Source organism: Lissotriton helveticus, chromosome 5_1, assembly GCF_964261635.1.
Source record: "Lissotriton helveticus chromosome 5_1, aLisHel1.1, whole genome shotgun sequence".
Classification (NCBI taxonomy): Eukaryota; Metazoa; Chordata; class Amphibia; order Caudata; family Salamandridae; genus Lissotriton; species Lissotriton helveticus.
Window position 1 is genome coordinate 1,451,637,399 of NC_136065.1, and position 23,030 is coordinate 1,451,660,428.

General features: G+C 48.2%; 1 protein-coding gene and 1 pseudogene across 2 annotated transcripts in view; one reads left to right on the top strand and one right to left on the bottom strand.

Annotated features, from left to right (window-relative positions):
- The window catches only part of LOC144755475 (cytochrome P450 2A9-like), a 572,487-nt pseudogene that overhangs the window by 502,217 nt on the left and 47,240 nt on the right, over positions 1-23,030 (bottom strand). The window lies entirely within an intron of this gene.
- LOC144756496 (HAUS augmin-like complex subunit 6) lies at positions 2,008-4,676 on the top strand. The gene has a single exon (XM_078646302.1). The coding sequence runs from the start codon at positions 2,079-2,081 to the stop codon at positions 3,804-3,806; it is 1,728 nt and encodes a 575-aa protein (XP_078502428.1). The 5' UTR covers positions 2,008-2,078; the 3' UTR covers positions 3,807-4,676.

A 23,030-nucleotide genomic window follows, 5' to 3' on the forward strand; every position in this document is an offset into this window, starting at 1 on the left:
GGCGGGGCCTGAGGTGACGTGTGCAAACACGCCCTTTGGCATGTTTTTAGTAGGGGAATTAATTACCCTTCAAACCTGAGGGCCCCTGGGAGCCAACTAGCTCACCAGGTACCTCCAGTAAGTGCCACAGGCCTGCGTTGCAGAGAGGTGGTCCAGGCCACGCTCCTTTTTACACCTCTCTGCAACGCACCTCTGTGATGCTTACTGGAGGTATCTGATGGGCTAGTTGGACCCCAGGGACCCTCAAGATTCAAGGGGACTTAATCCCCCAATTTACAACGCGCCAGGGCGCCCGTTTGCAGAGTGGTCGAGATAGGGGGCATGGCCTTTGTCTACCTCTCGCCAATCCCACTGCGTGGGGCTTACTGGAGGTAAAAGGTAGGCTAGTTGCCCCTAAAGGACCCCCAGCAGTGAAGTCGACTTCAATCCCCATCCAAGAGCATGCCAGGGAGCGCGTTTGTAGAGTGGTGGGCAAAGTGGGCGTGGCCTGGTATGAGTACTTACCAATGCTGCTGTGTGGGACTGACTGGAGGTAGTAGTTTGGGAAGTTGGCCCCCAAGGATGTCCTTTGGTGCCAACTACTCCTCTTGTTACCTACAGTAAGTCCCACACAGTGGGATTGCTAAGACATCTTCGGAGGCCATGGCCCCCTTTCTCTATCACTCTGCAAACGTGCCTCGTGGCAGACTACAGGATGGGGATGAAGTCCAATTTAGTCCTGAGGGAGTTAAGAGGGCCAAGAATCCCTCCTAGTACCTCCTGTAAGTCCAACGCAGAGGAATTCCTGAGCGCTGTTTGGACACCCAGCACCCTTTCTCCACCACTCTGCAAATGCGACTATTTCTGCACCTCGGACTTAGAGGCAGTTTTACTCCCCCTGCCCTATTATGTACTAGGGCCTTAAGAGGAGGTCATGCTAATCACAGGGGTACCCCAACGCATAGTGTTCCCTAGTGTATGTAGGTTTTTTAACTGTATTTTAAGTGTCTTTTAGCCATAGCACTGGCTCTAGGACTGGATAGTCAGAGTCCGTTACCAGCAGTAACCATCTGAAAAAGTTGAGGGTACAGGATGATTTTGCAAGAAGGCCTCTTTCTGCTCCTCTGTTTGTTCTTTCTGCATGTCTTCCTTCTTCCTGCACTTTTCTTCGTCATTGAGGACTTCTGTTGCTTCTTTCTGCATTTCTTTTGCTTCTTTATGTGTGTTTTATCTTCTTTCTTCACATGTCGTGACTCTGTAGGCATTGGTAGAAACTAGCATTTAAAAAACCTTAGAAATTCACTGAAAAAACCTTAGGTTTCAGGCACGTTATAGTTAGGAATTAGCATTTAAAAAACCTTAGAAATTCAATGAAAAAAACATAGGTTTCAGGGGTGTTATAGTTAGTTACTTCACTCGTACAAAACCATTGAAATTCCCCCGTTATAGTTAATTCAGCTAACTATAACTTGTGCGCCTGCAATGCACTGCTGATGACATCACATATTACATCACTCATGACCTGGTCAGTGACATCACTCATGACATCACTGATGACATCTCAAATAACATCACTGATGACATCACTGATGACATAATCCTTGTGATAGGGTGGCAGACCTCCTCTCACCCAAATATAACCTTTGATACACACACTCAAAAATAGAAACTAACATTTTCAAAACAAAGGACATACCAATACCATTTACAACACACCTATTCAGTCATTCCAATATCTACATACACATCCACTCATTCACCAACAGTCCTATACAGTCACTCGTACATGTACTCACTCATCATATGTACTCATACACATATACATCCCTTTCGGAAGTGTAGGAAAAGTAAGAGGAGGGGCGGCTGCAGCTTGGAGTCGTTGCCGTGGAGTGACAGCAGAAATCCGGCGAAACAAAGACAGAGTCGCCCAACTAGCACCGAGCCTGCATGATCCGCATGGCGGGACTTTGATTCCCAGTTCGAAGTAGTGCCCGTTCCTACCGCTAACCTCCCCCTGACTCCTTTGTTGCTGTCCCCGTGATGGGCCTGCGCTGCACTGGACCCGCAGCTCCGCCTGGGCTCTGACCCCAGAACTCAGGATGAGTTGGAGCGGAGCCCAGCCATGGCACAGCCGGTACCTGTGGCTGCAGCTTCAATCTTTGGGCTTTCAGGATGCGCCTCCACCCATCGGCAAGACGCTGAACCCCGCGACTCTGGGAGTGCATATGTTTGACAAGCCAAACAGGGATGCATTTTACTTGGTTGTCTACTTTTTATTCTCACGCCTGGAACCACCACGATGCAAAGAGACTTTCAGGTATTGTTGGCCGCCTATGGACAAAAAGAGGGATGCAGAGTTCAGAAAGCTGTGCTGTGAGTGGCTGAGGAGCATCTCTGATGAGTGTGGCAGTGACTTTCCACAAGTTGTGGCATCATTATTTCTTTCCCCCGGAGGTCCTAAATTCATTTTTCTAATGTTCAACTTTGCAAAATATGTTGTACTACAACAGATAAAAAAGGTTGCAGATGAGGACTTTCTTTTCAATTCATTGAATACAAAGCCTAAAGATATTTATACTGCAGTTGCAAGAAACAAAGTAGCGCAAATCCAATTTTTCCAGATCGTGCAAAAGGAAGATGCTGTACTTCAAGAATACAAGAGAAAAGCACAGCTCCTCACAAAACAAATCAGAGATTTGAGGTCTGAAAGTGCCTCTCTGCAGAGCCAGCTTCTAAAGATGAAAGAAAAGCATGACGGATGTCAAAAACCAAATGAGAGCATTCAGAGGGTACGATCCATGTGGGCCTCAAAAGAAGTGGATTTGGTGATTACAGGCCACGTTGACCAGTGTACACTTGATGGCACTGATGCTTCTGTGAATATTCCAAGGTTCTTGGTCAACACCATTGCAAATGAAATTGACAATCTGCAAATAGAGAATATTTATGAAGCTGGAAAGCTGAATCTTATATCTCTTGTTCAGCTCTTAAATCAATCTCTGAAGCTATTGATACAAGAACGTCGTCAAGTTGACAAAATTGGCCTTCAATTAGATTTACAGTACCTGGAGGTGAAAACGAAGTTTGAAAAGGAGGTTATGTCAAAGCAGAGAAAGATGAGGTACAAAATTAGGCATAACCATCTGATGTCTTTAAACAAATCGATACATGACCAACAACAAGCATGGGAAAGCAAATGGAAGAAAGAACTTGGAAAGTCACCTTTTCATGCCATTAAACGTTCGGAGCTTGGCTTTGAAACCTCTGTTGCACATTTATTATTTGAACCAGCTGAAAAAGATTCCCTGAAAAGTAGTGTATTTTGCCAGTATCCACCGTCATTTTCAGATTTGGATGTTCGGACATCACTGAAAAGTAGACCTGAACCTAGCACAATAATCCCCTCAAGGAGGAGTTTTTCAGTTGCGCAGCTGACACCTGGTAAAAGTCCTCGAAGACCTCTTGAAACGGGTAGCCGTGGAGGAACACCAAAACCTAAACCAAGTGCAAAGAGACGTGAAGACATTCGTGAACAAGTCAGACAGCAACTTGCTGACCAAGTGGTAGCTGAAATTTTAGATGAATCACACAACACTGCATCAGAGAAGGGAATGACAATAGAGGACATTATTGGTGCATTAGCTTCAGATCCATTTTTAACGAAGAAGCAAATCCCACGCACACCCGAAAACCTAATTTCAGATATTAGAAACTCATGGCGAGAAGCTATACAGTGTGAAGACCTTTCAGATCTGCAGAAAAAACCTTTACAGTTAGAGGTGGTTCCAAAAGAATCTTCTGACAAACTTGGTTCCTTACATACCTAAAAAAGTCTTAATGAAAATTAAACAGTGGAACATAGTGTGTTGCTTCAAGACCACCAAGTCCAGGCAAGATTCTTGGAAGATGTTGCAAAAGCTCAGATAGCTGGCAAGGACAAACTTCGATCTTCATTCAGCCAAGTGTATGACTCCAAAAGTTCAACTTTGTCATGGGATTCTTCTCAGTGGATGGGAATCTGTGATGGTTCCGACAGCAGGGAAGTTATAGAGTTTGGCATTATTCAGAAGACTCCCCAGGAATAACATGCACACATGAGTCTTAACACCTTTAAAAGTTTAGAGATTGAAAAGACAGGAGAAAAAGGAAATAACCACAACAGAGATGATTACCTTATGGACAACATTGCACTTACAAATAAGGTGGGCCGACCAGACAAAATGGAGATACAGGCGATTCGCAATAGGTTGGAGGAACTGAAAAGGAACATGAGAAAATCTTCACTTGAAGTGGAAGACTTGTACCAATGCCCTGACAGAAAATGTATGAAGCGGAGATCCGTATCTTGCGCTTCGCTTCAGGGTATGCTTAAAAGGGAAACATTCAGTCCTGTAGAAAGCAAGCTCACATTGGACGTGGATTACTTAGAAAGAACTCCAACGAGATCACTGAGTGAAAGAAAACGCACATTTCCTCCGTTCTCTAACATTTTAACATTTGATGAGTCCTTTACTTCAATTGAACATGAAGACCTGCCTGTGCTAGAACTGCAAGACAACGAGCCTGATGACTTTTTATGAAAACCTAGCTGTTTGTACAGATGAAGCAGATGGACACTTGATTGAAATATTTCAATAACGATTTTAGCTAATTACGTGTTTTGTACAGTACGTTAACAGACTAAATTGTAATTAAAAACTTTTATTAGCATATACATCCCGTTACACACCGCCATTCATCCATAGAGTTACTCACACACATAGTCACTCATGCTAATAAAGAATCAAACATCTATTTACTTGCATACACAGTTATACACACACCACCACACTTACTTCTACAGTAACCTACACATACTTACTCTTTAAAACAATCACTTATAGAAACACATACTTATTCTTACAGGAACTCTTCCAATCTCTCACTCTCAAATATACTCACTTATATACACCAATACTCACATATACTAGTTTACAATATCTGTAGTTACTTATAAAGACACTATTGATACAGTCATTCATTCACTAACACACCCATACACACACTCATCTACCCATACAGTCCAGCACACATACTGTCTTTAACACATACAAACAGTGACACACTTATTCATGTATGTATGCACTAAGTAATACCCTCTACTGAACCATACAGACATTCAGACACTCATACTGATACTCGAAAAACCAAGTAATAACCCAGATAGACACTCATGTAGCTTCTCACCAACCCATGCAGTCACTTATACACAAAGTGAGAGACTGATACAGATATTTACATATTTAAACATTACTCACGAACCCCTGTGTTCACTAAGATACACTTAATCAGTCCATTTTACAATCAATTTAACAAAAAAATCATCCATTTAGACACCTATATACCCATTAATTCTTCCATCGACCTTGGATGTACATATATAAAACCTATTTAATTTTCGGAAAAACACACATTCACTGGATGATGTCATCAGTGATGTCATTTGAGATGTCTTTAGTGTTGTTGTGAGTGATGTCACTGACCATGTCATGAGTGATATAATATGTGACGTCATCAGCAGTGCATTGCGGGCGTACGAGGTATAGTTAGCTGAACTAACTATAACGGGGGAATTTCAATGGTTTCGAACAAGTGAAATATCCAACTAACTATAGTGCCCCTGAAGCCTATGGTTTTTTCAGTGAATTTCTAAGGTTTTTTAAATGTTAATTCCTAACTATAACGTGACTGAAACCTATGTTTTTTTCAGTGAATATATATATGTACATTCACTGAAAAACCAAAGGTTACAGGGACGTTATACTTGGGCTGACATTCCACTCATGCAAAACCAGAGAAATTCAGCAGTTCTAGTTAGCTGAGCTCACTATAACTTGGGCCCTTGCAATGTACTGCTTATGACCTCACATATTACATCACTCATGATATTTTTAGTGACATCAATGATGACATCTCAAATGACATTACTGATGACATCATCCAGTGACTGTAGATATTTTTTATACGTTTTAGGGTGTTAAATATTATATGAAAGTGAATTGGTGAATCAGTGAGTGTATGATTGCCTGTATGGAGGACTCAGTGGGTGCATGACTGACTGTATAAGTGAGTGAATATGTGTCTCGGTGAGTGAGTGATTGTGTGAATGTCTGTATCAGTCTGTTAGTTGGTGTCTAAGCAGCTGTATGGGTGTGCGATTGGTTGTCTGAGTACCTGTATGGGTTTCTGAGTATCTGTGTGGGTGGGTGATGGTGTGTGTGACTTTTTGTATGGATGAGTCAGTGGGTGTTTCAGTGGCTGTATGGGTTAGTGAGTGCGTGTGTGAGGGGCTGTATGGGTGAGTGAGTGTGTGCAATGCTGTGTGGGTGAGTGAGTGGATGTGTTAGTAGTATATGGATGAGTAACTAGGAATGTGAAAGGAAGTATAAGTGATGGGCTATATGAGTGGCTGTATGGGTGAGTGAGTGAATGCAGGAGCAGCTGCATGAGTGAGTGAGTTCTTGTGTCACTGTATGTGTTAGTATCTGTATGAGTAAGTAAGTGTGTGTGTGTATAGCTATTAGGGTAAGTAAGTGGCTGTGTTATTGACTTTATGGGTAAGTGAGTACATGTTTAAATAGCTCTATGGGTAACTGACTGGTGGCTGCATGGGTTTATGAGTGGATATGTCAGTGGCTGTATTAGTGACTGAGTGTGTGTGTGAGTGTCTGTATGGGTGAGTGAGTGGATATCTGTGTAGATCTATGAATCAGTGAGTGGATGTGTAAGTGCAGGTATGGGTCTGTGAATGGGTTTGTTAATGATTGTGTGGGTTGGTAGGTAATATACATATTCACTGGAAAAAAACAAAGGTTACAAGGACGTTATAGTTAGAATCAGGTTTCACTCAAACAAAACCAGTGAAATTCAGTAGTTAGAGTTACATGAGCTAATGTACTGCTTATGGCCTCACATTTTACATTGCACATGTCATGACCAGTGGCATCACTGATAACATCTCACCCTGTGTTAACTATCAATGCGGGTTCTTTCACACATGAAATTGAAGACAGTAGCTTGTCCCAGGGAAGTTTCAGTTCTAAGGTGATCTCCTGTGCCTTGATCAATGCTCAGTCCATGGTTAGGCACAATATTGAAATCCATGAGCTGATCTGTCGCTCTGCTGGTCAGACCATCATGCCGTACTCTTCCAATTCTGAAGGCTAGAGGTCAGTTAAAGAGTAACACCACTATAATTAGGACGTGAAATAAAATCTCAGCTGGAAACTTGAAGGTGGGCTTGTCTGAATCCTTAGGGAGCAGTGCTAAACAATTGGCATAGTCTGCTGACCAATTCCACTCTATGGGTGGGACTGCCATGGTCAAATTGTTCCCTGTGCCTCTAAGACTGGGACGAGAACCAGAGCATGTGCTTCCTGGTTCTCAGACAATCTAAAAGAGCTTAGGCGTGTATGTAGGAGGTAAGAACGGAGGTAGAAGCTTACTTCCTCCAATAACAAAAAGGTTAAGCATAAAGAACTAATGCATAGTTAGAAATGGGCTATCCTGTGAGCCAAGTCCTTCTATTTCACTACAAAAATAAGGTCAGCCAATAATACTCATTTTTTTTTGTAAACAAATTTTATTGAGTTTAAATCAGCGATCAAAAGACCATAGGTACATATAGATGCATATCCCTTCCCTCCATACATAACAAGCAGTTCCTTTACCCCAATTCTGTCCCATAATAAATGACCCCAAAACAGCAATTCCTACACTTGCGATAATAAACATCTGTGTGTAACCAGTCCCCCCAATACCAAAGCCTCAACTAAATCTGTTCACATTCTATATTAACAACGAAACAATTAGGAACCCCCCCTCCCTACACTTCCCCCCCTCCCCGTCACCGGTGCGCCTTCCAATCAATCCAAAGCTAGACATGCGGCCTTGAGAACAGTGAGTCAAGATATAACACCTTGGGATTACAGCTACCCCTACTCTCCCCCACCCCCTTGTTCCATCTCCTGCTCTGTTTTCAGGGTAATCAGCGATTGAACCAGCTCTTCCCAAGCTCTCGCCAGTTCTATTGCCTTGTCATTTTTCTGTCGAATCGCCATCTGGTAACGAACCGCTCCCTCACTACTAGCCCACTTTAGCAGCTCCCCTCTCCATCTCCTACCACTGGGACCCTCCTTTGATTTTCAACGCATCGTAATTTCCCGTTTTGCTAGTACTAGGCCCATATCTACAAACTTACTAGTCACCTTCGTCCTGGGGGTATGAGGAAAACAATGTAATATGCAAGTAGCCATATCATAAACTAGCTGACGTTCTCTGATTAGGTCTAGGAGACCACCCACTTGAGTCCAATAGGGCCCCAAGTACGGGCAACTCCACATCATGTGCTCCAAGTCCGCCCCCTCTACGGCGCACCGAGGGCACACCACATTACTAGCATTATAGTATTCCATAATCTTACCCGGTGTCAAATAGGCTCTATGTAGAATAAAGAAATGCACCAGCTGGAATCGGGCGTTCCTAGTTCCCTTCCATGCTCTACATTGTATGTGCCCCCATGTGGTTTCTGGTATGGGGTTTCCCATTTTAAGCGCAGGCCGTCCAATGGGACTAGGCCCTCATTCAGCATCCTTGAATACAAACAAGTGACTGCTTTGAAAGTGCCTGCCGCCATCATCGCGTTACTGGCATGCCATTGTGGTTTTAGGTTCGGACAACCCCTCTTTCCAATGTTTCTGGATCGCAGGCCTTAGGGCCGCATGTAGCAAGAAATCTCACCCATGGAGACCAAACCTCTCCTGCAGTACCTGGTACGAAAACAGCACCTTGTCTTCATATAAGTCCCCCACGACATGAAGCCCTGCCTGCTCCTAATCCCTCAACGAGGACCAGTCCCCTCCATGTGGCAATGCCGTCAACATCCCCAGAGGTATCTCCGGCGCGTAGGGATGCTGTATTCCCGCCCTCCTCTGGGATCTGTTCCAGCACAACCGCAGTGTCCTTTCCTCCAAAGTGGGATCTCCAAGGTCCAACCTCTGCTGCAGTGCTATAAAAGACAGGACATGTCTCGGGATCCCTCCTCCTCTGGCAGAGTCAGGTCCCCTAAACTCTAAGGCCACTGCCTGTGTAAAGACCTGTAGCTGCGCTGCTATATAATACAATTCAAAATCAGGCACTGCTAGGCCACCTTCCGCTCTAGGCCTCATCAATGCTTTGAGGGCCACCCTCCGTCTCCCCGACCCCCAAATGAACCCCACCATCATGGACTTCAAGTTGGTAAACACCGAACTCGGCACCCATATAGGCAGTGTTCTCAAAAAGTATAACAGCCGTGGGAGAGCCACCATCTTCAACAACGCTATCCTCCCCATCACGGAGAGCGGAAGGATAGCACAAAACGCCATACTCCCCTTTAGGACCCGTATGTATCTCCCTACATTCCCCTCCAGTATATCACTAGGACCATGATAAATATGTACTCCAAGGCACGCTAAACAAGATGGTTCCCATCGCACAGTCTGCGACATCTCGGGAACTCCCCTTCCCGGCTGCACTGGGAACAGGCATGTCTTTGTCCAATTAACTTTCAATCCTGAAACCGCCCCAAAGTCAGATAACTGTTGCGCTGCTCCCACCAGTGCGCCGTTTGTATTCACCAAAAACAATAACAAATCATCTGCGTAAAGGGAGATGTGTTGCTGGTCCCCTCGAAAGGTTAGGCCCTCATACCACCGGCCCACCCGCGCCCACGCCGCCAGCGGCTCTATCGCCAAGGCAAAAAGTAAAGGAGAAAGTAGACAACCCTGCCGCGTCCCGCGCACCACTGCATATCTGGGGGAAATCAACTGCCCTACCTTAACACACGCCACTGCTGTGGAATATAACACTGCCGTCCACTTCACAAACGCCTAACCCAGCCCAAAGCAGCACAACGTTTTAAACAAATACGGCCATTCAATGCTATCAAAGGCCTTCTCTATGTCTACTGAAAGGATTGCCGCCCCGGGCGAGCCCTCACCAGCTTCCTCTAAGACTCTCAGCAGTCTTCTCACGTTAGTGGCAGTATTCCTGGTAGGGATGAACCCAGCCTGGTCCTCATGCACCAGACTCGTCATATGTTGCATCAGGCGTGACGCCAGAATCTTACTAAGTATTTTATAGTCAGTGGACATCATAGATAGAGGACGATACGCCGTCGTGTCTGTGCTATCCCTCCCAGGCTTCAATAGTGGGACAATAAGGGCCTCCCTCATTGTCTCCGGTAACCGTCTTATATCTCGCGCCTCCCTATATACCTCCAAGAGTCTTGGTGCCAGCACATCTATAAATTGCAAATAAAATTCAACTGGTAGCCCATCCACACCCGGGGTCTTATTCCGTGCCATCTGCTTGATGGCAGTTCTTATCTCCGCAAGAGTAATGTCCCGACCCAAATGTTTTGCCTGCTCCTCATCTATTTGAGGGAGTGCCACTTCTCCCAAGAATGACTCAAGTTCAGTGTCATCGGCCGCTACGGTACTTTCGTACAACCGCTCATAGTACTTCTGGAACTCCTGCATAATCTCCCTTTGGCTATAGACCATAGAGCCCTCTCCTGTTCCCAGGGCTTGGTATAGGATTTGCCAACCAGGCCAGCAGCGTCCACGCCTTATCGCGTTCTGCATGAGCCTTCTGCACATACTTCCTATAATCGAAGCAGCGGAGCCTTTCTACCTCTTCGGCCAGTTTCTCCTTATCCTCTGTGACTTTGATCTGGCGTTCCGGATGCTCCGGCCTCGCCCGTTCCGCTGATCTCAACCGCTCATCTGCTGTCTCCACATCCTGAAGTAGGGTTTTCCGCACTCCAACATGTTTACTTATACACAACCCCCGCACCACTACCTTAAAGGCGTCCCACTCCACCGCCCTAGTAGTAGCAGTTCCTGCATTCTCAGAGAAGTAATGCGTTATCCCTACCTTCACCTCACTGCGAAACACCGGGTCATCCAGCGTCTCCGGGCGCAGTTGCCATGTGGGTATTGCAGCTTTGTCCATCGTCCATTGTAACTTAATCAACAACGGGTTATGATCAGATAGAGTCCTCGTGAGGTATTCAGATTGGGTCACCAAGGACACCACCGATGGGGAGCACAGAATGGCGTCCAGCCGAACATGAAGTTCATGTAACGCTGGATGGTAAAATCTCCATACATCTACCAAATGCCACCGGGCCTGCCAATCAACCCTATATTTGGACAGCCTATGAACTGGGGAGTCTGCCAGGGGGGGATGAGACCTATATATGCGCGCATCTACGATCGAGTTAAAATCTCTCCCCATTATCATTGGGCCCGCCAGGAACTGCGCAAGGGTGCCTGACATCCGGTCCAGAATCGGGCCTGGTCTACATTAGGAGCATAGGTACTACATAAGGTCACCTCTCTGCCACATAGACGCCCCTCTACCGCAACAAATCTGCCCTCTCCATCTATCGTATGTCTGAGTGCCTGGAGGGGAACCCCCGCCCTGATCCAAATCAGCGCTCCCCTTGCAAACGCCGAATAAGTTGTGTTGAAAACCTGGCCCCTCCATCTACGCTGCAACGCTAAGCCCTCTGTCTTCGTGAGGTGTGTTTCTTGGAGCAGCGCTATGTGCACCCCTCTCCTAACCAAATATGCATGAACCTTATGTCGCCGGGTCGTGTGTAGTCCCCAGACATTCCAAGTAATACATTTGAAATCAGGTAGTGCCCCCATTATCACATCGCAATTTCTTCCTCCTTCCATCGACATTGTCTATCACACCGGTGACCCCAAAACCCAACCCCGTCCTCAACTCCCCCACCCCCCACCCTACCAAGAACAGGTCCTAAAACAAAACTGTTAGTCCCCATCCAAACCATACCCACACACATCACACACCTAAGCCCAGCGGTAGCCACCGCAGGCACGCCGTAAGGGCTGCCGGGGGGGTCTGGTGCCAACGGGCGACCGCTCACTCGCACAAAGTACCTCCGTCAAGACCCCCTTATAATTCCCTGCCTTCCACCCCACCTGTGCCCCAGTCCTCAATTAACAAAACACCACAATATGAAGACTTTGCCCTGCCTCAGGGCCGCCACCCCACACTCCCTTCCTGTTCGCTATTCAGCACTGTCTCACCATCACAGCCTCTCCCCAGGACCAATTGCAACTCCCTCCACCATTCCCCAGTCACAGCTCCCATAAAGAAGAACAATCACTCATCCATGAGTCCATCTGCAGTGGCCGGGGTGACCTGTGGCATCCTAACACTTCCAACCTCTGTGTCCGTGCCCTCCAGGGACTGTGCCGCCTGACTGTTCAATAATGCCAACACTGCCTCCAGTGCGTCCTGTTTCCCTAGGTCAGATTGTGCTTGAGACGGCTTCAGTACCTTCTGGCGTCTACAGCAAAGGCGCTGTGATTTACGCTGGGGAAGCCCTTCTGGAAGTTCCTGCAGTCGTCGCTCCGTTCGATCCGCACCTGCTCTGTAGTTTTCCAGCCACGCCCACGCATCCTCCGGTGTGTCATGAAAATGAGTGTTACCATCAAGCATGATCTTCAATTTCGCAGGAAACAACAGTGAGTACTGAATGCCTTTCAACCTCAGCTCCCTTTTCACTGACAGGAAGGAAGTACAGCGGCGTTGGATCTCCAGAGTATAATCCGGAAATATAGTCACTCTACTATTTTCAACATCATACGGTCTGTCAGTCCACGCCCTCTGGAGCAGCAGGTGCCTGTCCTTGTAATGTAAGAGTATAGCCACAACCGGGCGGGGGGAACGTCCCGGCTGCGGGGGCCTGGCCGGCACCCTATGCGCTCGCTCCAGTGTGAAAAAGGAGGACAAGCCCTCAGTTGCCACCACTGTTCACAACCATTGTTCCAAGTACTGCACCATATCGGAACCCTCCAGTTTCTCCGGCAGTCCCACCACGCAAATGTTTCGCCTATTGTGGCTTTCGGCATCCTCTGCTCGCTTCTCCAGCGCTTGAATTCGGTCCAGTGCGTCTACCATCTTGCTCTCCAGTACCTTTTGGGCCGGTGCTACCTCCTGCAAAGTCACCTCCGTTTGTTTCACCCTGTCCACGAGTTTGGAATGGTCCGCCCTCAATAGCCCTAGTCCCGACGCTACTTGCGCGATGTCCTTTTGCAGGGCTGTTCCAGGTTCCGCTATCGCCGTTAGGATAAGATCAAGTTGATGCTGCAATTGTGGATCCCGGGCTTCCTCTGCTCCCTCCGAGTCACCCTGTGCCTGCTGCTCTTCCTTCGGCTGTTGGGCTGCACCGCCCGGCTTCCCTCTTGGCTTCCCCATGGTCCGTGATCCGAGGCAACAGGGGATTGGGAGTACGTGTACTGCTGTCGCTTTGGCTCCCAGTTTCGCACCTCCTCCTGCTGTGGCTCCTCTAGAGCCCGGGTGCATTACCCGCCAGAAGGGCCTCTCCCAATCCTCCAGCAGCGCAACGTGAGGATCCCCCACTCCTATCCACTTCTAGGTTGCAGTCAAGTATTCGCACTTCCAGGCCCTCCTCTCCACAATCCGGGACTGCAAGCCCCTTCCACCAGCAACCGCAGCCACAAGACTCTGCTCTCACTGGCACTCCTGGCTGTCCTGCGGTGAAATTCTTAGCTCCACGCAGCTCATACACTCCTCCCGAGTACCAATGTACTCTACTGCCCGCCAGACTAGGTATCTGCTGCTGGTAAGTGCCGGCTAGGATGCCCTCTCCCCTCCAGCACAGCAGCCGCATGTGTTCGATCCTCTGCACAGGACAGTAGCGCGGGCTCCCCGCTGTGATGCCGTTTTCCGTGGCCCTGCGTGGCCTGGCTCACCGGGGCCCCCCCTCTCACTGGCACCTGTGTGGTATCCGAAGTCCCTCCAGTACTGGCCCCGAGATAATCAGCCTCCCGTCTGGGCCCGCTCCCTCGTCCACTGTTGGCCTCGCCCTCGGGACACCACCGTCCCCCGGTGCCACGATGACGCCTTCGGCTGACGGCCTCCAGACAGGCCACTCTCTCCTCCCTAGGGCCTGCAGGTAGGTTGGGGGGCCCCCCCTCGTCTGTCTGGCCGCCGATAATTCCTACCTATCTGCGGGGGGGTCCGGATCCAAGCCTCTGGGCCGCCGTGCCCTCCTCTCCTAGAGACCGCTGTCCCCTGCGCCTGCCGAGCCGCTCACCCCATGTCCATCGGGGCGAATGGTGCACTCCGACCGCGCGCCAAGCAGGCGCCGCCACTCTCGCTGGCCCAAGACCCGGGCGCCGGCCCTCCGCAGCTCCAGGGGTCTCAGCGCTGGCCGGGCAGCAGCCGCACAACGCGATCTCCGGGGGTTCAGGCCCTCCGTCTTAGCTTGCCGCCATTTTGTGCCGCTTCCCCGGACACCAATTTGGGTCGCTCGGGAGCCAAGGCACCTCCAAAACACGCCCTCAGGACCACCGGGCAGCTCCCCAGGCTAGGGGATACCCATACGCCAAATCTCTGAGCCGCAAGTGGGCAGCTAGGGCTTCTTTATAGCAGGATTCTGTGGGGGCCTACACAGAGCTCGGCGCTCACACTGCCGGCTCCATCGGCCTCCAAGCCACCCCCCCTTCAGCCAATAATACTCATAAAGAAGTTTTTTAAGTGATAAAAAATCTCTCCACCCCGGCAAGTCAGCAAGCCGCTGAAAGCTCCCAGATGTTCTGTAATAGTGGATTCAAGCAAGCCAGAAACCGGTCCTCGGTAGCTTGTTTCCGGTCCAGGGAAGGCATGGCTTGGCAGTTCGGGCTGGACTGTTCCCATGAAGCAAAGGGTCAGACTGATTTGCATATAGCCATGTCTGAACTGGGGTGGCAGAGTGGGCTTAAGAACGGTGATGGATCAAACCCAGATCTTTTGACTGGGTGTGAGTGGTTGATTGGTTCTGATGCTCTGTCCATCACTACCCCCTTTTGTACCACTTTTGGCCACCATAAGTGTGGCAGGGTATGCTCAGACGTGAGTCCCTTGCTCACTTTGCCACTGGATTCAAGCAAGCCGGGCTGAAGACGGCTGGAATGCCAGAAACCGGTCCTCGAAAGCTTGTTTCCGGTCCAGGGAAGGAATGGCTTGGCAGTTCGGGCTGGACTGTTCCAATGAGGCACAGGGTCAGACTGATTTGCATATAGCCATGTCTGAACTGGGGTGGCAGAGTGGGCCAAAGAACGGTGATGGATCAAACCCAGATCTTTTGACTGGGTGTGAGTGTTTGATTGGTTCTGATGCTCCGTCCATCACCTCCCCCTTTTGTACCACTTTTGGCCACCATAAGTGTGGCAGGGTATGCTCAGACGTGAGTCCCTTGCTCACTTTGCCACTGGATTCAAGCAAGCCGGGCTGAAGACGGCTGGAATGCCAGAAACCGGTCCTCGGAAGCTTGTTTCCGGTCCGGGTAAGGCATGGCTTGGCAGTTCGGGCTGGACTGTTCCCATGAGGCACAGGGTCAGACTGATTTGCATATAGCCATGTCTGAACTGGGGTGGCAGAGTGGGCTTAAGAACGGTGATGGATCAAACCCAGATCTTTTGACTGGGTGTGAGTGTTTGAGTGGTTCTGATGCTCCGTCCATCACCACCCCCTTTTGTACCACTTTTGGCCACCATAAGTGTGGCAGGGTATGCACAGACGTGAGTCCCTTGCTCACTTTGCCACTGGATTCAAGCAAGCCGGGCTGAAGATGGCTGGAATGCCAGAAACCGGTCCTCGGAAGCTTGTTTCCGGTCCAGGGAAGGCATGGCTTGGCAGTTCGGGCTGGACTGTTCCCATGAGGCACAGGGTCAGACTGATTTGCATATAGCCATGTCTGAACTGGGGTGGCAGAGTGGGCTAAAGAACGGTGATGGATCAAACCCAGATCTTTTGACTGGGTGTGAGTGTTTGATTGGTTCTGATGCTCCGTCCATCACCACCCCCTTTTGTACCACTTTTGGCCACCATAAGTGTGGCAGGGTATGCTCAGACGTGAGTCCCTTGCTCACTTTGCCACTGGATTCAAGCAAGCCGGGCTGAAGACGGCTGGAATGCCAGAAACCGGTCCTCGGAAGCTTGTTTGCGGTCCAGGGAAGGCATGGCTTGGCAGTTCGGGCTGGACTGTTCCCATGAGGCACAGGGTCAGACTGATTTGCATATAGCCATGTCTGAACTGGGGTGGCAGAGTGGGCTAAAGAACGGTGATGGATCAAACCCAGATCTTTGGACTGGGTGTGAGTGTTTGAGTGGTTCTGATGCTCCGTCCATCACCACCCCCTTTTGTACCACTTTTGGCCACCATAAGTGTGGCAGGGTATGCTCAGACGTGAGTCCCTTGCTCACTTTGCCACTGGATTCAAGCAAGCCGGGCTGAAGACGGCTGGAATGCCAGAAACCGGTCCTCGGAAGCATGTTTCCAGTCCAGGGAAGGCATGGCTTGGCAGTTCGGGCTGGACTGTTCCCATGAGGCACAGGGTCAGACTGATTTGCATATAACCATGTCTGAACTGGGGTGGCAGAGTGGGCTAAAGAACGGTAATGGATCAACACAGATCTTTTGACTGGGTGTGAGTGTTTGATTGGTTCTGATGCTCCGTCCATCACTACCCCCTTTTGTACCACTTTTGGCCACCATAAGTTTGGCCCGGTATGCTCAGACGTGAGTCCCTTGCTCACTTTGCCACTGGATTCATGCAAGCCGGGCTGAAGACGGCTGGAATGCCAGAAACCGGTCCTTGGAAGCTTGTTTCCGGTCCAGGGAAGGCATGGCTTGGCAGTTCGGGCTGGACTTTTCCCATGAGGCACAGGGTCAGACTGATTTGCATATAGCCATGTCTGAACTGGGGTGGCAGAGTGGGCTAAAGAACGGTGATGGATCAAACCCAGATCTTTTGACTGGGTGTGAGTGTTTGATTGGTTCTGATGCTCCGTCCATCACCACCCCCTTTTGTACCACTTTTGGCCACCATAAGTGTGGCAGGGTATGCTCAGACGTGAGTCCCTTGCTCACTTTGCCACTGGATTCAAGCAAGCCGGGCTGAAGACGGCTGGAATGCCAGAAACCGGTCCTCGGAAGCTTGTTTGCGGGCCAGGGAAGGCATGGCTTGGCAGTTCGGGCTGGACTGTTCCCATGAGGCACAGGGTCTGACTGATTTGCATATAGCCATGTCTGAACTGGGGTGGCAGAGTGGGCTAAAGAACGGTGATGGATCAAACCCAGATGTTTTGACTGGGTGTGAGTGTTTGATTGGTTCTGATGCTCCGTCCATCACCACCCCCTTTTGTACCACTTTTGGCCACCATAAGTGCGGCAGGGTATGCTCAGACGTGAGTCCCTTGCTCACTTTGCCACTGGATTCAAGCAAGCCGGGCTGAAGACGGCTGGAATGCCAGAAACCGGTCCTCGGAAGCTTGTTTGCGGTCCATGGAAGGCATGGCTTGGCAGTTCGGGTTGGACTGTTCCCATGAGGCACAGGGTCAGACTGATTTGCATATAGCCATGTCTGAACTGAGGTGGCAGAGTGGGCTAAAGAACGGTGATGGATCAAACCCAGATCTTTTGACTGGGTGTGAGTGTTTGATTGGTTCTGATGCTCCGTCCATCACCACCCCCTTTTGTACCACTTTTGGCCACCATAAGTGCGGCAGGGTATGCTCAGACGTGAGTCCCTTGCTCACTTTGCCACTGGATTCAAGCAAGCCGGGATGAAGACGGCTGGAATGCCAGAAACCGGTCCTCGGAAGCATGTTTCCGGTCCAGGGAAGGCATGGCTTGGCAGTTCGGGCTGGACTGTTCCCATGAGGCACAGGGTCAGACTGATTTGCATATAGCCATGTCTGAACTGGGGTGGCAGAGTGGGCTAAAGAACGGTGATGGATCAAACCCAGATCTTTGGACTGGGTGTGAGTGTTTGAGTGGTTCTGATGCTCCGTCCATCACCACCCCCTTTTGTACCACTTTTGGCCACCATAAGTGTGGCAGGGTATGCTCAGACGTGAGTCCCTTGCTCACTTTGCCACTGGATTAAAGCAAGCCGGGCTGAAGACGGCTGGAATGCCAGAAACCGGTCCTTGGAAGCTTGTTTCCGGTCCAGGGAAGGCATGGCTTGGCAGTTCGGGCTGGACTTTTCCCATGAGGCACAGGGTCAGACTGATTTGCATATAGCCATGTGTGAACTGGGGTGGCAGAGTGGGCTAAAGAACGGTGATGGATCAAACCCAGATCTTTTGACTGGGTGTGAGTGTTTGATTGGTTCTGATGCTCCGTCCATCACCACCCCCTTTTGTACCACTGTAATAGTGTGGCAGCCCATTTTAAGTACAAGATTTTGAAGATCGTTGCTTGTTTTGATTCCTTTGAAGACTGCCCCTCCCATAGGAATGTAATATAGACCACACTGCCACTTTATCCGTTTCTCCCCTATGTTATTTTTTAGGGAACCTAAGCATCTTCTTCTACATTAAAGACCCGGTTCTCTGGACGATACGTGTCGTCCCAGAATTTTGCAGTTCGTTCCAAATCAGATGGCCTTCTTTCTGGAAAAAGTTTACAATCATGAACAGGCATTTTTCCGCAATCCTGGAAAGAGGCTGTAGCTGTTCCCTTAAAACAAATCCCCATGGAGATCCTGAAGGTCTTACAAATCTATGCCCTATCTCTCTTCTACCTGCACCATCCACAATATTGGAAAAATATCTCAATCAGGACTGGTAGCATGTATGCCATCCCAGGATCTCTTGGACAGTACAGAATCTGCGCTGTTGGCAGCAATTGATCTCATTCTTTCCCAAGTTGACCTTCCCAGAACTGCTGGTCCTTTCTGCGGCATTTGACACGGTTCGCCCTTCTCGCCTGGTTTACAGATTTCACCATGCGGGGTTGAGGGACACCGCTCTGAGCCTGTTGGAGACCTTTCTCACCAATAGATCTCATATTGCTGTGGTCAGTTTAGGGCAGGTGCCCTATCTAGCTATCCTGTGGGATTCTGGAGGGGTACTACCTCAGCATGATACTCTTCAACTTGTATGTGGCCCCTTTAGCCAGGTAGATCAGTTCTTTTGGCTTCAGTGTACATTTGTATGCGGATGATACACAAATCATTGCATCCCTACCCAACAATATTCCAGAGTTGGCTAAGAGGTTTAAACACTGTATGATCAACATTAATAAATGGATGAAATAGAATTGGCTTAAATATAATGCTGATTAGACAGAAATCTTGGTTTTTGGAGAGCACATGTCGGTATGGTCTGAATTGTGATGGCCAGAGTCTTGAGGACCTTTACCGCTACCTCTTAAGAAGGCAAAAGATTTAGGGGTGTTTTTTGACACCTCTCTTTCCTTCAACATTTAGGCAAAAAGGACAGTGAGCTCTTATTTTTACTTCATCAAAACTCTAAGAAAGTCTTTCTTTCCAACTGAGCTCAGAGTTGCAGTGTTCATCATGCTTATTACTTCTCACATTGACTACTGCATTTCTCTGTACATATCCACACTTAATACATTTCAGACTATCTTGAATGTGGCTGCTCTGCTTTTGGATATTCCCAACTGCTTGTCAGTCATGGAGGACTTCACTTCCTGCACTGACTGCCAGTCAGGACGCATGTGATTTTCAAAGCTCTTTGTCCAGTTCAAACTGCTCTGTTCTTTAAGGGCCCGATTAACCTGCAAACGTCTTTCCACTGGTCCAGCCGTAATAGACAACAACAGTCTGCCTCTCTCAGGAAGATGGAGGTACAGAGATTTCATAAAAAGCCAGGTGGAGGGGCAATCCTTTCAGGCCACTGCTGCCAAGTTATGGAATACTCTTTCAACCCATATTTCTAGTCATTCCTCCCACGCCGCCTTCTGCAAGCAGCTGAAAACCTGTTTTTTCTCCTTTCCGTACAGCCAGTTGTGGTCGTCTCACTGGTAGTGGCTCTTCATTATACATAGCTTTGACACTTTCAGGTATAATGCATTTTACAGATGTCTCTCAGATTCAAATTGAAAGGACATCACTGATGACTTCATCCACAGAGCCACTAACATACCCACTCACACCCCCATTTAACCTCTCATACATCCACACACAACCAGTTATATACCCATTCACAGACCCATAAAAGTACTCAAAAACCCACACACTGGTCCATAGAGCCACTCACAGATCCACTCACTTATACAGCCACTCACCGGAACACTAACTCACCCACATGGCACTCATGCACCCACACCCTCACTAATACAGCCGCTGATACATGAAGTTGTTTAGACATACAGACACTTACACACCCACTCATACACCCATACAGCCACTCATACAATGAGTCAGTCACCCACACAGCTACTCAAACATCTACTCATTCACCTATACAGTCACCTATATAGTTACTCAAACCCACACATTTACTCCCACTCCCACTCACTTACTCATAGAGATACAAACACATATACTCACTCACCTATACAGTCATTGACACAAGGACACACCCACTCATACAGACCCTCTCACATTCATTCACTCACTCACTCATAGTCACTCACACCCACTCACTCACCCATACAACACTAATGAACTCAGTCACTTACCCATACAGCCACTCACACACCCCATCACTAACCTTTACATGCCTCCCACATACCCACCCACTCACCCAAATATCCTTAACATACCCACACATTCACCCATACAGCTACTCACACACAGTAACCATAGCTGCCAAGGTTACAGATTGCTATGTGTGACATTTTCATAATTTCAGTGTATGTATGAATGACATTTCCACAAATATGAGTGACACTTTCTCGCAAGCAAATCAAGCAATGTAGACAAGGGAAACATATAAATATCAGAAACTACACCCATTAAACACAGCAGCTAATGTTTCAGATTGCTTATGTGTGACATTTTCATAGATTCAGTGGATTTATGAGCAACAGTCAGTGGCTAAACGTGTGACACTTAAAGTGACACTTTCTTGCAACCAAAATCACGCAATGAAGTCCATGGAAACAGACAAATATCAGAAAACATGTATTTGTGGAACATGAAAGTTACACTCTGCAGCAGGTTCTTTTAAAGCTATTTTTAATTTCTAAATAATCAGCACTCTCCACCCCAACCTCAGCTCCAGGTGCGGCTGAACCACAAGTAACAAAGGGAACTCTGTGACAAAAGCAGCAACCCACTGAGCGATCCACATACAATTCAGTTCTGTACTATGCTGGTAGACTTTCTTTATAGCAGGCATATTAACCCTCTGCGCTAATTTATTGTAAGAGTGAAAACTACCAGTAGAGAACAGTATGACCTCTATCCAGCAGGAACTTTAATCACCTGACGAATCTGTGACTTTCACTTAGCAAGTCTCTTAGTGTTGTGAAAATAAAACCTGCTACTTCGTACTGTCAAGCAAGGATATTAAACCCTTTGAACTAATATATCAGTAAAACAACTGCTAATTCATTTAGACAAAACTCCCACCTTAGATGGCCCTGCATTTATGGAACATTCAACTTTTGTGTGCCATTTGCACGGTGCTATGCTGTGCTGGAGCCCCTTCTTCATTCTCGTAACAAACATTTTAAATGGTAGGAGTAAAGTATATTAAAATGTGACTTACTAAGTCTCTTGATAGAATGATCCACAAGAGGTGCTACTGTGGCACCATGGAAATTGCTTGCCTGTCTCTTCTTCAGAGTCAGAGCAAGACATGCTTCACTGCCTCAGCCTGTGCCACCTGTTCTCACTATGAGACTCATCCGGTTAGTGGTGAGTCCGGGACACAAGTTAGGCTTTGACTGGGCAGGGTACAGCAACAGCACATGGCGAGTTCAGGAGGAGTTGATCAGGTGATCGGTTATCGAACACCGGCTTCCTCCTTTTCTCTGCAATGCAGCAGGGCACGCAGCAGAACAAAAAGTAAATCCTGGGTGCTTGGGGCCCAGCTGACGGGCAGGAAATTGAACATCCTGCTATAGCCTGGGCCCAACGGACATGGCTCCTCCTCAACCAGTGTCCACGTGGGACCTGACGCAACCCGGGAACCATCTACAGAAAGCAGGTTTGACGCTAGTTTATACAGCTTCTTTGGTATAACATAGAAAGCCTTCTTTAATGCATAAAGTTATTGGAATAGGAAGGTAGCCGTGGTGGTGCCTCTGCAGAATGGAGCTAGAATGGAGTTAGAGACGAGCAGCAACCATCTACTCGATTCCATCCTCCAGGCACGGCACCGACCCTCCTTGCGGGAGGTCTGTGAACCCACCACCTTTGCCCCTGATAGCATTTCTGTTGTGAAAGCAATACACTGCAGCACTTTCCACTACCTACACTTGCGCTTTGCAAATCACATGAGCACACTAGAGCATTTACTCCACTAAGAGGACAAAATTCATTTTACCAGAGGAGCAATTATAATCCCATGATAAGGATCTGTGGCAATCACTCTTTCTGACTATAGCCACCCACTCACTAGTCGCGCTGGAGCGTCATGAAGATGATGTCATTAATCATGCTGCGGCGCAACACGTGTGGGCGGATTTCTGTTACTTTGTAGCAGCTTATCAGCTGCAAACTCACCCCAAGTCTGGAAGCAACGTGCACTGTGAACTGCCAATCCAGATGGACAAACCAGCTTCTGTTTCAAGTCAGTAAGGCGCATGATTACTTAGCACTGTAGACGAGGCGCCATCTTGCTTGATTTTGCTTTTCTGTGCGGTGATGTGGACCACCACACTGAAATGCATTAGTCTCATGCTGGATGTGTAGTACTTGGCAAGACTGAGTACCACACTGATGCAGCCACTCACACCCACTCACCCACCCATACAGCCACTCGCACACCTACTCATAGACACTCACAACCACTCACACACACACTCACAGACCAACACAGCATTCACATACCCACTCACACACTCATACACACACTTACCTATACAACCACTCACACATCAATACAGCAACTCACACACCCACCCACAGACTTTAAAAGCTACTCACACACCCACACAGCCACTCACATACCTAATCATACAGCCGCTCCCACACCTACTCACAGACCCACACAGCCAAACCTGT